The sequence below is a fragment of the Mangifera indica genome, chromosome 8 (assembly GCF_011075055.1).
Source record: "Mangifera indica cultivar Alphonso chromosome 8, CATAS_Mindica_2.1, whole genome shotgun sequence".
Taxonomy (NCBI): domain Eukaryota; kingdom Viridiplantae; phylum Streptophyta; class Magnoliopsida; order Sapindales; family Anacardiaceae; genus Mangifera; species Mangifera indica.
The window spans coordinates 6,160,113-6,175,311 of NC_058144.1; the positions used below are offsets into that span (position 1 = coordinate 6,160,113).

Genomic DNA, 15,199 nt, shown 5'->3' on the forward strand with positions numbered 1-15,199 from the left:
CCGGGTCCCGGCCCGGCCTTTTGCCTGTATGCACATTATCGCCGCACTAGGCGCCAAGGCCAGGCAAAACAGACCAATGCTATTATCTTCTTTCTCAGAAACCCAAACTATCCTCTATCCAAACTTTGCTATTCAGTCTCGGCTCAAGCTCAACCCATCAAATGACACACCCACCTCAAATTTACCAACCAAGAGCTACCCTTGACGGCTTTGCTCCTTCTTATCTCTCACTACACCACTGAACTCCATCCCACCCTCATGGACGTCCCTGACCTTCGCCCTAAATCCCACCATCTCCTCTCTGCCCGCAACCCCACTTCCTTTCCTGCTTCTTTTAACAACTTCCTCTCTCCGTAAGTTTACTACTTTTTTTAATTTTCTTTCTTTCTTTTTTTTTTACTTCTGTTTTACGCATGAAAGTTAGAATTTTGATTAGCTTTAGCTGTTAATTGGAAGGAAGGCGATTATAATCTATAAATATGGTCTGTGTTGTATTGTAGATGAAATTTTAATCTTGTGGGTGGAAAAAGAAGGGTTCATAGTCAATACAGTATAATGTTAACTCGTCTTGGAATGTGTGTATGATATCTAGTATGTTTGAAGACATTGCTGCTTGCTCACTCTGCATGTTTTCTTACTCATTTTTGTTTGTTTCGAGTCATAACTTAATTTAGTCAGATGCAACGGTCTTTAAGGAGTGGTGGTTCTGCTGAAGTTCTCAAATGGCAATCATTTGGGTTGATATCTTCATTAATATAGTCTTATTGCCTTGGTTGTTTCTTTCTCTAAACAAAGCACTAACACTTTCTACAATTGAAGCAGGATTTTATGTCATCACATACCTTTAAAGAATATCTCAAGTTTTACATTTTGTATCAAGAATCATAATTCTCTTGTAAGAGCCCCACTTGTGTCCGCAAAAAAAGGTATGCCAACACTGTATTATCGCTGAAACAATTGGTAAATTACTAATTTAATCTTATAGAGAAGAATTTTTTTTTTCTTTAACACATTAGTTCTTGACATACTACACCTTTTAGGATATATTTTTCTAACGTTTTTCTTCTCCCAAATGGCTTCTCAGGCCATTTATCTAGTGCTTTGAAAGGGTTATGTGAGGTAGTCTGGACTATAGAGGCTGATTTGGCTGCTGGTCAGCATCTGTACATCACTGGGGATCCTAGTGTCTTAGGCTGCTGGGAGCCAGATATGGCTATCTTGATGTCTCCAACTCAGCATGAAAATTTATGGAAGGCTGAAGTCAAGGTAATTTACCCATCTCTGAATCATGAAAAGAAATTGTGTATTAACAAACTTTCAGAAGTTAAGTGATGCCGACTGCATATTTATTTGATTACTGTAGCTCTCTGTAATTCATGTTGGATTCTAAATTACTGTCTATAAGGTGGTCTAGTTAAGTTGGATAGATCTTTGGAGAAACCATTGAAAGTCAATGTTCACACATGAATTAGTAATGTCTCCTGAACTGTCTGAATGACTGCTGCTATTTTGGCTCTCTTTCTCTTGAAGAAATTTTAGCATCAAGAATTTATCACTTTAAAAAAGGAACTGTATGCTGAGTCTTGCCATTTCACTTGGAAATGAATCAGATCCTTTAAGTAAATGTCCAAAATGTCGTTATTACTTCATTATGAAGTTGTCTGATTACCTTAGTACTCTTGGCAGCTAGCTTGTGGTGATAGTTTCAAGTATAATTATTTCATAAGAGGAGAAGTGCGTGAATCAGATGACATCATCTGGAGAGGTGGACCTGAATTTTCTTTGTTAGTACCTGTCAAACAAGATAGCAAAATTGTAGTGAGAGATTCATGGATTAGGTTTAACAACAAAAACTCTCCAATTCATACATGGGGTTCTTGGATTGAGGAGACATGTCTTCCTGTGAAACATATGATATCAGCTCCAACAAGAGGTAATATCACTATCTTGGCGCTCTTCTATATAAAACTTCCCCAATTAAAATGTTTCTGAACACTTAAATGCTTCCAGTGGTTTGACAGATGAAGATGAGATTGTGAAACATCTCGAAAGTGATTCAAATGGGTCAAAGCTGTCCATGAATGATATCACTCTTGAGGGTCAATTGTATGCTGATGACGAGGTTACAGTTGCTGAGGCACAAGATGATTCAAATTCTAGTACAGCTTTATCTGAAAGATACCAGCCTGTTGAGGAACCTTGGTTACATGAATCATCTCTTTTCTTTCTTGTATCTAAAAATAAGATAAAGCCTGACATGTCAGAGAGAGATGAGAATTTGAAAGATGAGGTGACAGTATTGGATGCCAATAATCAGAATTATATAGTTACTAACAATTTCTTGCCTCAAGAAGGGAATTTAAAATCAAAGGAGGATTCAATTTCAACTGTTATTCTGATTAATTCTTCAATATGTACCATGCAAAGGATTGCTGTATTGGAAGATGGGAAGTTGGTTGAATTATTACTGGAACCTGTTAAAAGCAATGTGCAGTGTGATAGTGTGTATCTAGGGGTAGTCACAAAACTTGTTCCCCGTATGGGTGGTGCCTTTGTAAATATTGGAAACTCTAGACCTTCTCTCATGGACATTAAGCAGAACAGAGAACCATTTATATTTCCTCCATTTCGTCGTAGGACTAAGAAATGGCAAGTTAATGGTTCTGTGTCTGGAACTCTTGAAGAACATCCAGCAAGCAGTGACAGCCACACATCTCTCAATATTGAAGTCATTGATGATGTTGCAGAATCCAACTCTCAGGATGATTTAGTACAATTTTTGCACAACGAAGATGAGGAACCTGAAATTGACGATGACTTTGATGTTTCAGAGGTTGTTAAGAATGTAAATGGTAGTATACTTGATTATGCTGAAGCAGAAGCTGATTTTGAGGACTTTTTAGATGGGGATCACCATCTAGATGGTGAAACAATGAATGGCTCCTTCCTTATGGAATCCAAAGGTTCTAATGACAATCAAGTGTCTCATACCCCTAATGTGAAAGATTCTAAGCAAGCATTGACTAAGGAAAACAAGTGGGCACAAGTACAAAAAGGAACCAAAGTAATTGTACAAGTTGTCAAAGAGGGTTTGGGTACAAAAGGTCCAACTTTGACTGCTTATCCAAGATTGAAAAGTAGATTCTGGGTAAGTTTTGTCTTGCATTTTATTATAATTAAAATCTCACTCTCAGTTGCTGGCTAATCTTTATCTATTTTTTCTTTAAAAAAAAAATTCCCTGCTTGCAGATATTAATTACTCGTTGCGATAGTATCGGTGTCTCAAAAAAGATAACTGGTGTTGAGCGAACACGCTTGAAAGTTATTGCAAAAACTTTACAGCCTCAGGGTTTCGGCCTGACTGTAAGAACTGTTGCTGCTGGCCATTCTTTAGAGGAATTGCAGAAGGACTTGGAAGGTTTGCTTTCAACATGGAAAAATATAATGGAGCATGCAAAATCAGCCGCTCTTGCGGCAGATGAAGGCGTGGAAGGGGCCATTCCTGTTATACTGCATAGGGCTATGGGTCAAACACTCTCCATTGTCCAGGATTATTTTAACGACAAGGTACATCAGAGACATTTATTCTAATTCTATTTCTCATTTTCTGTGCCTCTTTTCTTGTCTTGTTTTAATTTCCACAATAATTTCACATGATGATGTAACACTACAATTTTACCTCCTAATTTCATTTATCTTATATAATTTTCTTCAGGTTGAGAAAATGGTGGTTGATTCTCCAAGGACTTATCATGAGGTATTGCAAGAATTGACTGTCAGAGGATTATGCTTTTGAACAAAAAGGCAATGATAGTGTGTGAATTTGTTTGCTTCTTCCGAAGAGGCTGAATTCATCATATATATAGGAATATTCAAAGCTAAGTTGTCAATAGTAATTATTCTTGACTTTTGGATTATTAGCTAAGAAGTTATGGTAATAGACTTAGACACTTCTACTTGTTATTCTTTTTTCTTTTGGCAGCTTTTCTATCTTAGGTTGGAAAAGGTATGAAGTAGTTGAGTTTGACTAAGAAGTGAAAAAACCCTAATCTGTTTAATTGATATCTAAAATATTATTTGAATGCTGTAAATTATGAAGTGTCTCTAACTTCCTAAAGCTTAAAAACATAAAGTAGGCAATCTCAGATTGTTCTTCCCCGTGAATATCAACAAATGAAAATTTATTTTTTATGTATTATTTTTCCAGGTTACCAATTACCTTCAGGATATCGCTCCTGATCTTTGTGATCGGGTCGAGTTGTATGATAAGAAGATTCCCCTCTTTGATAAATTCAATATTGAAGAAGAGATTGATAATATGCTTAGCAAAAGGTGAGCAGTGAGGATTGTTTATTTTTCAGTTGTCTCATTATGCAGCAGAGAACTGTTAATAAGCGCATGATTTATAAACAGTATTCTAGATCAACTTTGTAAGAGTTTTTATATCAATTTTTGCTGATGTGAACTACATTTCTTGGGTTTAGGGTCCCACTTCCTAATGGAGGTTCTCTGGTGATTGAGCAAACTGAGGCATTAGTCTCTATTGATGTCAATGGGGGACATGTGATGTTTGGTCATGAAACATCAAAAGAGAAAGCTATTTTAGATGTCAACCTGGCAGCTGCAAAACAAGTATGCTTTTCACTGGATTTTTATTTTTATTTACAAATGGTTTATTGATATGACACTGGATTATGGATTCCCAAGTTTTCATTTCTGCTATTTCAGTCCATCTGGTTACTGCATCATAGATATTAAGAGTATATTTACCATATCGCAGATAATCAGATTCAGGTTGGCAATGCTTTCCCATAGTGACTGCACATTGTAGTATGCAATAGCTGAACGCTGTAAATTCTATCTTTTGATCATCTTGACACTAAGCATAAGCTAGTAATTTAGCATTGAGCTTAAGTAGTTAATTGCAGTCAGTTACATGTCATAAAAAAGGTCAAAAAGAAGAATAGTTTCATAACAATTTTTATTAATCAAACAAAAAGTCTTTCGTTAAATCTGTAAAGTTTCAGTAAAATATTTGGTTATTCTGTCTGTTTGACTACTTAAAACTTGTGTTTGTTAATTCCATATTGTGTGTTTCAGATTGCAAGGGAGTTACGGCTAAGGGATATTGGTGGCATCATTATTGTGGATTTTATTGATATGGCAGATGACTGTGAGTTGCTTTTCTGTTTATTCATAGACTGGAACTTCTTGCTTTACCCTTGTTGTACGAGAGAGAAATGTTTCTCAAAAGTTTCTCTTGTCTATGACTTTTGTATATCTTAAGATAAGCTAATCCACTCTCTTGTAAGTTAAAACTCAAGAGTGTGTTATGAACAAAGGAGATACACAATTAGATTGCTCTGCTGGTAGAGTAGGATTGAGTTTCTAAAGCAAACATAAAGCTCAGGATGCAGTTTAGCTTTTTAGGACCGTCCAATTTACAGGATAGACAAATATGTTTGTGAAATATATATTTGGAGTAAAAGACATGTTATCATCTTTACATAACTACAGTCTTAGACTCCTTCCTCAGATGGGTCTACCTGACTAGTGGAGTGAGACAGTGAACCTTGTGCCATACGAGCTTGTAAGCAGTTTGAATGAAATATAGTTTGTGCATGCAGTTGTTGAAGCAGCACTTGGGAGATTTCCTGGTGGTATAAAATGTCCAAAACGAGCACTTTAAAGGAGAAGTATCACCCTTGCTGCACCACATTTACTACTAACTTACAAATAATTTTTTTTGTTTTCTACCTTCCAGCAAATAAGAGACTGGTCTATGAAGAAGTTAAGAAAGCGGTTGAGAGAGATCGTTCAATGGTGAAAGTCTCCGAATTGTCTAGGCATGGAATTATGGAAATAACAAGGAAAAGGGTATGTTATCTGATGGTCGTGTTCTCTTTGGTATAATTAATTTTTCTTGGGATGACCCAAAATGCCAGTTGAAAGATTTATTACTAAACCTTGGCAAAATACACATCTAGAACTTACACTTTGGAAATAAATGTAGTAGGATAAGTTAATACACAAATTAAGTATTTCTAACTGTTATATCGATGACATTTGGCACTGTACCAGTTAGAATTATACTAGATATCAATTAATATCTATATTGTACCGTGTTGGACAGGTTCGACCAAGTGTGACATTTATGATAAGTGAACCATGCACTTGCTGCCGTGGTACTGGGAGAGTGGAAGCTTTAGAGACCTCTTTCTCAAAAATTGAACAAGAAATTTGCAGATTGCTTGTATGTGAAGTTATTTAATATCAAATTATGTTTATCTTTACTGGCCATGCAAATCAATCCACCTGTTCTGCTGTTATTACCATCAACGTTAACTGCTACTTCCTTTTTTACCAGGCAACAATGCTACATAAAGCAGATGCTGAAAACCCAAAGTCCTGGCCTAGATTTATTCTGAGGGTTGACCATCAGATGTGTAACTATTTGACTTCTGGGAAGAGGACAAAACTTGCAGTTTTAAGTAGTTCCCTCAAAGTTTGGCTCCTTTTGAAGGTAGAATATATGAGCAAGTAAAATTTCTGGGTTTAGAGTTTAGAATATTCTCACTCTGAGTAAGAATAGCGGCAATGTATAATTCCACACCATCCTGTCTTCTGTATTTCTGGAGTAATCGTGATAATTTAAGCAAAGGCAATTCATATGTAGTCGTTATATGCTCAGTATAGATCAAGTGTATGCTGCTGCAGCTCTCTGAACGGATATGCATTTGCTTGTAGCTGAAACAATTGTCTTGATAATTCGTTTGTTTTGTTACATATTTGTACAATTTGCAATGCTGATAACTGATCAGCAGAATTTTTTTACATCAGGTGGCTAGAGGTTTCAGTAGGGGAGCTTTTGAAGTGAAACCATTTACCGATGACAAGTCAAGTGAAAGTCAGCATCAAGTGGCTATTTCATTGTTACGGCAAGCAGAGGCTAGAACCAACAAAATCAGCAAAAAAGTGACTCTTGTTCCAATAAAAAAGTTGAAAGCTGGCAGAAAATAAAAAAAAAGAAAGTAAAAGCAAACAAATTTGCTTTTGTTCACTGTAAAACAGAAATGGTATTTATTTATCTATAGCAGGCAAAGGAAGGTGTAGGAAGAAACAAATGCAGCAGTTTCATCACAAGTTGCAGGATTTTATTGATCATGCAGCAAGGAGTAAGTACATAATCCTTCGAAGCCAGACAAGCAAATGAAGGCACATGCGACGAAGAGACAAAGGGAAAGCCATGTTGAACTGACAAAGATAGTGGGTGAGCAGCCACTAACTTCACTTGATGCCTTTGTATGCAGAAAGTGGGATTGATTGCTAAGCTAGACCATGCAATTTTGTTGTTGAGAAAGAATGTTGATGGGAATTGTTTGAAAGGCTAGTGAGAATCAGAGTAGTTATTTGTTGGCTGTTACATACAATAATTAGCTTGTTCAATTTCTATATAAGGATGAACATCTCAGGTTCCTTCATAATATTGGATGATCCAGTTGCTTTCATGCTTTGTCCCGGGTTCCAAAGCTTTGATAAATATATTAATCATGGTATCATTAGTAATTTAGCATGTGATGGACTTACGAATCCTGATCATCCAAATCAGCCGATGGTTAACAGTATGGATGACGGCGTACCCGTTTCTCTCCTAACTTTGTATATAGAACATTTTCTACACAGGAAGTATTACTAGGCAATTTTTCCGGCAAATTGTAATTACTAGGAAGTATATTTAGGGTTTAGGCGTGGGGGCAATTCCTTACGAAAGTACGAAGTCATGTCAAATATGATGGGAGCTTTACAGTTATGAAACGTTGATTGTTGAAATTCTACGATAACTCGAGATACTGCTTACTCAATATCAAAACTACTTAATATAGATTGCAGTTCAAGACAATAACTAGAAGTACAAGTGAATACAACCCAATGTAGAAACACAAAAGATTTGAAAACTTGATGGGCAAGGATTAACTGGATGCAGCATTGCAGGTATTAATACCATCCTTGCAGTCATTGGTGAGATCATTGAAAGTTTCTATCTGTTTTTTCCCTCTCAAGAATACCTCCGTATCAACAGACGCCCTCATGTAGCCATCAAATTCAACAGCAATGCCTTTGTTGAGCTTTGCTGTCTCAGAATACCACTCACTGTTCTCATCCCAAAGATCCTTGTACTCATCAAGAAAATGGGTGGTATACTTGTCTTTCAATGGGTCAAAGAAGGATGTATCAGGTTCATTTGTTGCAATATAAAGATTCCTTCCATCTTCAATCTTGTCCGCTAAGGTTGAGAGAAGTGCATCTGGTGAAGTATCCATTGCAAGGTTAGGCCAGAGCTCCTTATTCCTGGCCTTTTCCCCTCTCTGTATGTGAACTGAATCATAATCCCAGTTCAACCTTGAAGCAATTGCAGACACTATATCCATCAACCTTCTTGATTTCCAAAGCAGATGCCATGGCCTCTGAACAATAGATTCTGTCTCTCCTTCACATACCCGGTACCAGTAATTATCTGGTTCAACAGATCCAAATTTTCTCATTATCAACGTATCCTTCACCTCAGAAAGCTTCATCGGTGTGACCCGAACCTTCTCCACAAGGTAAAGACTCAAGCTATTTTTCCTGTGCCACTGATTCCAGTCTGACCAAAACTGATCCTTGTCCAACACAGATGCAGCCTCCTTCAAATGCTGGAAATCAAAGTAGAATCTGAAGTCTTTCCCTTCCTCATCTTGATTTGACGAAGTATACATAGAATTCAAACAAATACTCAAATCCATAACTAACGTTCGGTTCAAATACTGTGCTTCACCCAAAGCACATAAGAAACTCCATAAGTAATGATTCATGCTCCTGCACCTATCCCCACCATCCATGTATATCAAGTACTTTCCATGACTAAATGATTTCTCTGATTCAACCACTGGTAGTGTATCATTAACACCTTCCCCAACAACTAATAAGCCAGGGGTTTCCTTTGTTGGTGCCTTCTCAAACCCAAGCTTCTTCTTCTTCTTCTTCCTAGCATTAACACCTGAATGATAATCCCCAATACTCACCACAGTAAGAGTACAATTCTCCCTAGCAATCACAAACCGCCTATAATCTTTATAAAATGCAGCTGTCTTCCCTTCCTTGGGCCTGAACCGCCATGCCATATCACAATTATTATCCTTATCCCCACGAACAGCCTTCCCAAACCGGTAAAAATGTATATCCTTAAAATGATCAATAGCTTTTCTCATCAATAAATGAAACACTTCTGGGTCAGTACAATCAATTGGACTATCTGCATTACCCTCGCAATTACTCCCAGTCTCAGCCGGGAAACCATTGTCCGAGTTTTCATTCTCAATATCAGTTATATTAATAAATGTGGAAACCATAGTTTGGTTGGGCCTCATGAAATCCTCACCAGTTTTAACAACAGTGTCATCAGATTTAAAAGTGGCATTTGAAGTTGATGTTAAGAATGTGGTGATCTTCGTTGAAGGGTGAAAAAGTGGGTCCTCAGGTTCATAAGTGGCAGCAATGATAGTAAAGATTAAAACTCCTAACACAAACATGGTAAAGCAAAGGTTGCCTATCATTGCAAGTGCATTTGGACCTAAATTTTCAGGCCGAAAACTTCCAGTTCTTGACAGAGGAGACCGACCCAACATTGTTTCTGATCCCTAAACTGGCTACCCTTAACTAAATTTAGCAACTATAACTACAACAAAATGAACCCAGGTAACAAAATTGTAAAGCACAAAACCTTTAGATCTTGGACTCACAGATCATAACATTGACAAGACAAACCAAAACAAAGAAAGATCTGACGCTAAAAGCTGATTGAAGACTCAAAACAGACAACAATTATAGTTTAAGGTTTAAATTTCACTCACCTTAACAAGAAGCATCAAGTCATCATCTGCCTCTTTTTCTGTTTTGTCTCTCTCTAAACTCTTTACTAGGTGGTTTCACCCACACCTGTGACTATTGATTGATAGTAAAAGGCACCACAACTCTTAAAGGCGTTAGCTATAGTTAGCAGGCAGCGTATTGCGCGTATAGATTGTGATGTATACACGTGGAAAATTTTGCAACGTGGAAGGCAGGATCTGGGATTATTGGACGATGAAACAGTACTGCTTTGCTTTAGCTGATACACCGACAGTGGCAAAAATGTAATTAACTAGCATGATGACAACAAATCTCGATATATATAAAGATCAAATCTTGATTTATCTAAAGATCCTCTACTAATTACCACTAACTAAATACTATCATAAATATATAAGAGCAATAATTGATGTACAAATTTTACAAAAATTCTAGGAAAAACCAGGGTCGGTTATAAAGATGAGGGATATGTTTGAATGATAAAAAATAAAATTATATATAAAAAATAAAATTTTATATATAAAAAAATATAAATATAAATTTTATTTAATAATATATTAAAATTAAATTCTTATATTATCTGTTTTAGTGATACTGATAGTAATTTTAAACCGTTCTTATTTCTACCTTTTATGTTATGAAAAATTTAGGGAAACGGTTCAGATTTGATCACTTAAAATAGCTTTTGGTGATGACTACCAAGTGCTCAACATCTTTTGATTATTCAGTGGACCTCTCTCTGTCATTTCCAACACACATGATGTGGAAGTTTCCTTTTACTTCAAACAACCACCTCATATAAAGTAAAAAGTCCAGAGTGCTTCCTTTTTGGATTGGCAATGTAATAGTGGAACAGGGGAAAAGGGACCTAAGCAATTGAGTCTTTGTGATTACTCATTTAGTTTATTTCTATACTGGGTAAACAAGATAATGATGTTCACAAAGGCAAAGACAGAAAAAAGCATCACCATAACATGTGTTGGAACAGTCCTCAAGTCAATAAATTAACAAGGGATTTCATCCAGTGTTGAAGAGGAGCAGGAGCTAGCAATTATCAAGTGTTGAAAATATTGTCATGACAGCCTTACATCTGTACGGTCATTCCTACAAATTTTGTGATCAGAAATAATGTACATGTGTATAGCTTGGAAAGATTTTATATATACATGATCAAGGTTAAGACTTAAGATATACAACACCAGGATGAGGTCAAAATATCACCTCAAATTGTTAGGAAGTTCTAATGAAATCTAAATCAACCTTTAACTCTATTCATTCTCACTCACTTGGGTGGTGGTGATCCAGAAAGGCTACAAAAGATATAGCTTATGCGATAAGACTATATATCAAATTGAAACTCCTACCCTTTTTCCTTGTATAAAACCTTCTTGAGGCCATAGCAAACATCATATGGATGTAATCTTGGATGGTGTAGAAGATGCAGCCCTTTGCTGGATGCGTGTCATACTGAGCTCCATACTTCTTTGGACCATGTCTTGTAGCAACCTCTTAGCAGTTTCTGCAGCTTTATCTGCTCCATCAACCCGTGCCGCAATGTCATAAACAATTTTCTCCAAAACTGAAGAACTTAGTCTCTTTTCCTGAGGAGTATCTCTAAGCAAGTCTAAAAGTGTCCGAGCTCTTTCTTGGGCTTCATAGGTACCCTCTACGGTCAGTCGTAGAAGCCCTGGGATTGCACCTTCTTTAAGAATAAGCTGCCGATACTTATCCCGGCAACTCTGGCATAAAGAAAGTAAAGCACCGACCGCATGCTCTGTGCTGACAAGAGATCCATCTTCAATTGTCTCTACTAGGGTTAAAATCCCACCATCTGAATTTGTGATTTCCACTCGGCCTTCTTCAGAGTTTGAAAGGATTTCAAGTAGTGCTGTAGCTTTCTCAGCAAACTTAGAATATTTCTTGCATTCTTTAAGGAGTTTGAGAAGGGGGGAAACAGCTGTAGCATCTAGGATTGGATTGGAAATCTCTCTGCAGGCTGACAGATAGTATAGGGCCGTGACTGCATCAACTCTTCCCTGAACACTTCCAGATTGGAGAATCTCTACTAGAAGAGGTGCAGCTCCTGAAGCTGCGATGGCTGGCTTGTTGGGTGCAGCAGCAGAGAGAGTTAATATTGCTGCAGCAGCCAATTCCCGTAAACTACCATTTTGGAACTTAAGAAGGTCCACAAGTGGAGGAATGGCACCAGCTGTCACTATCATGACCTTGTTTCTGATAAACAGATCAGGAATGGAGTGAATGAGATACAAAACATGCACCAAGTACAATCAACGAAGGAGAAAAAAGAGAGGATAATCACATAACATAAGAAACTTCAAAACTATCATTAGAAACAAAAGAATTAAATGAGTACAAACAGGAAATGTTTCACTGGGGAAAATCAGATTTGCAAAACACGTAGATTGGCAAATTCTCATCACATAATCAACTCAAAAACTAATTCCTGGTTACAATAGAAAAAAAAGTGTTTTCTGTAAAACAAAAAGCTTGTCCTTCATTTCAGGTCACAACACATAATGGAAAAATGCAGTTCAGCGGGAACTAAACCAGATATTGTAACCAAGACTCAGATGGAAAATGCAACATGGAACCAAACTTAGACTTTTCCAACCAAAGAAATGTACAATCACAGGCACATAAACATTTGGTACTAGTTCAGAAACAAATCATCCTAATTAATCATCATACAGAAATTCATTATATCATTATAGCCTTAAGAATCCAAACAAATAATGACAATACAAAATTTAGAAACCAACTTCCTAGTCCTCTCATCTTTAACAATCTCCATCGGAAACCCCATAATATTCAATCTACACAAATAGTCCAAGTCCTCCATAAATGAAAACCTTAAAACGCCTAAACAATAACGAAAATAAAGGAGTGAAAATCTCCCACAATTACATCCATCTGGATCCAAAAATCTTGCGTTTTCCATCAAACAAACCTCATAGAAAACGGAGTTGCTCTCTTTTTCCTTTTACTTCCCTGTTAGTACTTTTCACCCAGAACCTCCATGGCCAAAAACATAACACATAACCTCAATTTTCTCACACTCATGAGATTGTTTATTATCCATTTCTTCTTATTACCGCCTCAGAAAATGAAATCTACGCAAATTTAAGCACTGAAAAATAAAGCTTTAAGAACCCATATAATTAAAATTCCAGAGTCTTATCTATTAAAGACAAAACTGAAACAAAAATAATAATAATCCATCTTAGATAAAGAAAGTATATATTTAGTAAAAGAAAGAGAGAAAGAAACAAACCGTTCATTTCTAACAGCAAGGTTGAGTAGAGCAAGGAGAGAGGCTTCACAGGCATCAAGATTAGGAGAGACAAGCATCAAGACCAAGGGTTGTATAACTCCAGCAGTTGCAAACTTTGTTCTTGTTTTAACTGAAGATTTTTTAACAACTTTTCTAATATCTCTAGCAGCTTCGATTTGAGTCTGAAGATCTCCATTTATTAGCTTCTCAGACAATTCGTGTATGAGGATTTCCTTTCTTTGGTTCCAAGCTTCTTCTTCTTGGTCTGTGGTCGTTGGTGTTGAAGCAGCTGTGTTCTCTTCATCATGTCCCATCTTCCTCTCTCTCTGTGCGAGTCTCGAAGGGCTGTCTTTGCCTTTTATGTTATGGTGATGGGTCCTGTCTGAAAGCCCAAACAAATATAAACAGACAAAATTGACTGAAAACCCAGAACAACACATTACTATATTGTTATCTATTCATACAAGAATTTTTCACCTTTTTACTGTCCACCTCACCTCTCTCCAAGCCCTTCACGTCACCTTACTTCCCATTTTCTGCGTGATTTGGGAGATTAGATAATTGATTATGAACTGATAATCAGAATTAGTGTAATGTTTTAACGGTTTTATTTACATTAATAAGGAATTAATTTTAAATCACGATGAGATTGGATCTATTTTCTATTTCGGATTTTGAACATTGTAAGGGGTAACATCAAAGATATTCAGGAATGTGATGTCAACACCCAGAAGTCTGATTAGTCATTAAAAAATAAGGCACCCATTACAGTGAAGATGATTTCTAGACTGTAAAACAACTTCGATGTATATTGAAAATTGAGGTTTGAGACTTGGAATCATTCATCAGCCCTTTCATTGATACCATCTAGTGATGGTTCCCATGGAGGAAAAGTACTTCTAGGCCTTCTTTTTTTATTGCGAGACTGAGAATTGAAGCTCTTTTCTTCGGAAGTAGCATCTTTGTGTTTGACTACTTCAATGCCAGCGAATCTCACATGCTTTTTAACGGAAGTTTTCTTCCTAAATGAACTTCTTGCTTCACTTGGTTTACTAACTTCATTCTTCTTGCAAGAAACTACATCAATTGACAAATCAATACAAGACTTAGGCTCAGAGGAGGCTATAGAGACATCTCTATTTCTATCAGGCCTTTTGATCCGTCGCCAGAGTTTCTTGACGGTACGATGAGGGACAAGATAGAACTTCTCACCAGGGATGAGAATTTCATCCGGCCTCACGACTGAATCCCATGGCCTCCTAAAAACTTCAGGCCTGGCTAGAATGAAAGGAGGATACTTCTCCATGATTCTGAAAGCCGGCGTTGCCATGTAATAACATTCAACAACCCCACCTACATGGACAATTTTCAAGACCGGAGAGAGAGTCTTTGGTTGAGATGAAGATGAAGCTGCTGGTTTAGAAGGCACACTGCAATTGAGGAGCTTGTTGAGCATGTTGACGTTGGACGGCACGGGGTGGCAATTATCACGGCTCGTGGGAATGGATGAACAAGGGTTAAATATAGTCACCAACACCGATTAATCCAAGAGGATAAAAACACAAGCTGTTGGCCAACTCGATTCAAAGGGTAAGAGATAAGATTTAGGGAGGTTTACTCAGAGGGTTCCGCCCGCGGCTGATCTGTTTTTTGTTGTTTAGTTTCTGTTGGTATGTAAACAATACCTAAATCAGCCAGCAAAATGATCAAAGTGGCATTCCATTATACAATAATTGAATAATATTAATTATCCAAACACTCATTTCAAATTGTATTTAGCACTTGAAACGGAAAAAGAACATGAAAGACTAGAGATGTGTAATCTTTTACACAAACTAAAAACCATTATGCTAACTGCAAACAAGACATTCCCTATAACTTTAAGCACAAGTGATTAGCAGGGAATACTGTAATGCAAGGTAGTTATTGCAAATGAAACAGTAGGAATTTGATCAACAGTTGAATAATTGATAAGCTCATATATATGGAAATAAACATGCAACCCAGATATTCCAAGAT

The 15,199-nt window shown here is 36.9% G+C and overlaps 3 protein-coding genes across 6 annotated transcripts; 1 reads left to right on the forward strand and 2 right to left on the reverse strand.

Moving 5' to 3' along the window:
* Window position 1: 1 nt before the first annotated feature.
* Window positions 2-7,508, forward strand: LOC123222687 (ribonuclease E/G-like protein, chloroplastic). Of its 4 annotated transcripts, none has more exons than XM_044645588.1 (14): window positions 48-353; window positions 823-926; window positions 1,085-1,266; window positions 1,687-1,933; window positions 2,022-3,148; window positions 3,250-3,567; window positions 3,716-3,757; window positions 4,208-4,332; window positions 4,485-4,632; window positions 5,101-5,173; window positions 5,765-5,877; window positions 6,134-6,253; window positions 6,368-6,523; window positions 6,841-7,508. In XM_044645588.1, exons 1-14 carry the CDS (start codon window positions 259-261, stop codon window positions 7,018-7,020), a joined length of 3,030 nt encoding a protein of 1,009 aa, XP_044501523.1. In that variant the 5' UTR covers window positions 48-258; the 3' UTR covers window positions 7,021-7,508. The 4 variants fall into 4 exon arrangements, 3 of the variants coding, with proteins under 3 accessions (XP_044501523.1, XP_044501522.1, XP_044501524.1); XM_044645587.1 differs by having other exon boundaries at window positions 50-353; window positions 820-926; XR_006503693.1 differs by lacking the exon at window positions 6,841-7,508 and having other exon boundaries at window positions 2-353; window positions 820-926; window positions 5,628-5,877; window positions 6,368-6,405.
* A 346-nt stretch (window positions 7,509-7,854) lies between these two features.
* On the reverse strand, window positions 7,855-9,992 carry LOC123222688. Its single transcript, XM_044645590.1, has one exon. It carries the CDS (start codon window positions 9,663-9,665, stop codon window positions 7,971-7,973), a length of 1,695 nt encoding a protein of 564 aa, XP_044501525.1. The 5' UTR covers window positions 9,666-9,992; the 3' UTR covers window positions 7,855-7,970.
* Window positions 9,993-11,294: 1,302 nt separating this feature from the next.
* LOC123223445 (U-box domain-containing protein 6-like) lies at window positions 11,295-14,636 on the reverse strand. Its single transcript, XM_044646610.1, has 3 exons — window positions 14,045-14,636; window positions 13,181-13,562; window positions 11,295-12,120 (listed from the first exon to the last, which is right to left on the reverse strand). Exons 1-3 carry the CDS (start codon window positions 14,634-14,636, stop codon window positions 11,295-11,297), a joined length of 1,800 nt encoding a protein of 599 aa, XP_044502545.1.
* Window positions 14,637-15,199: the final 563 nt, after the last annotated feature.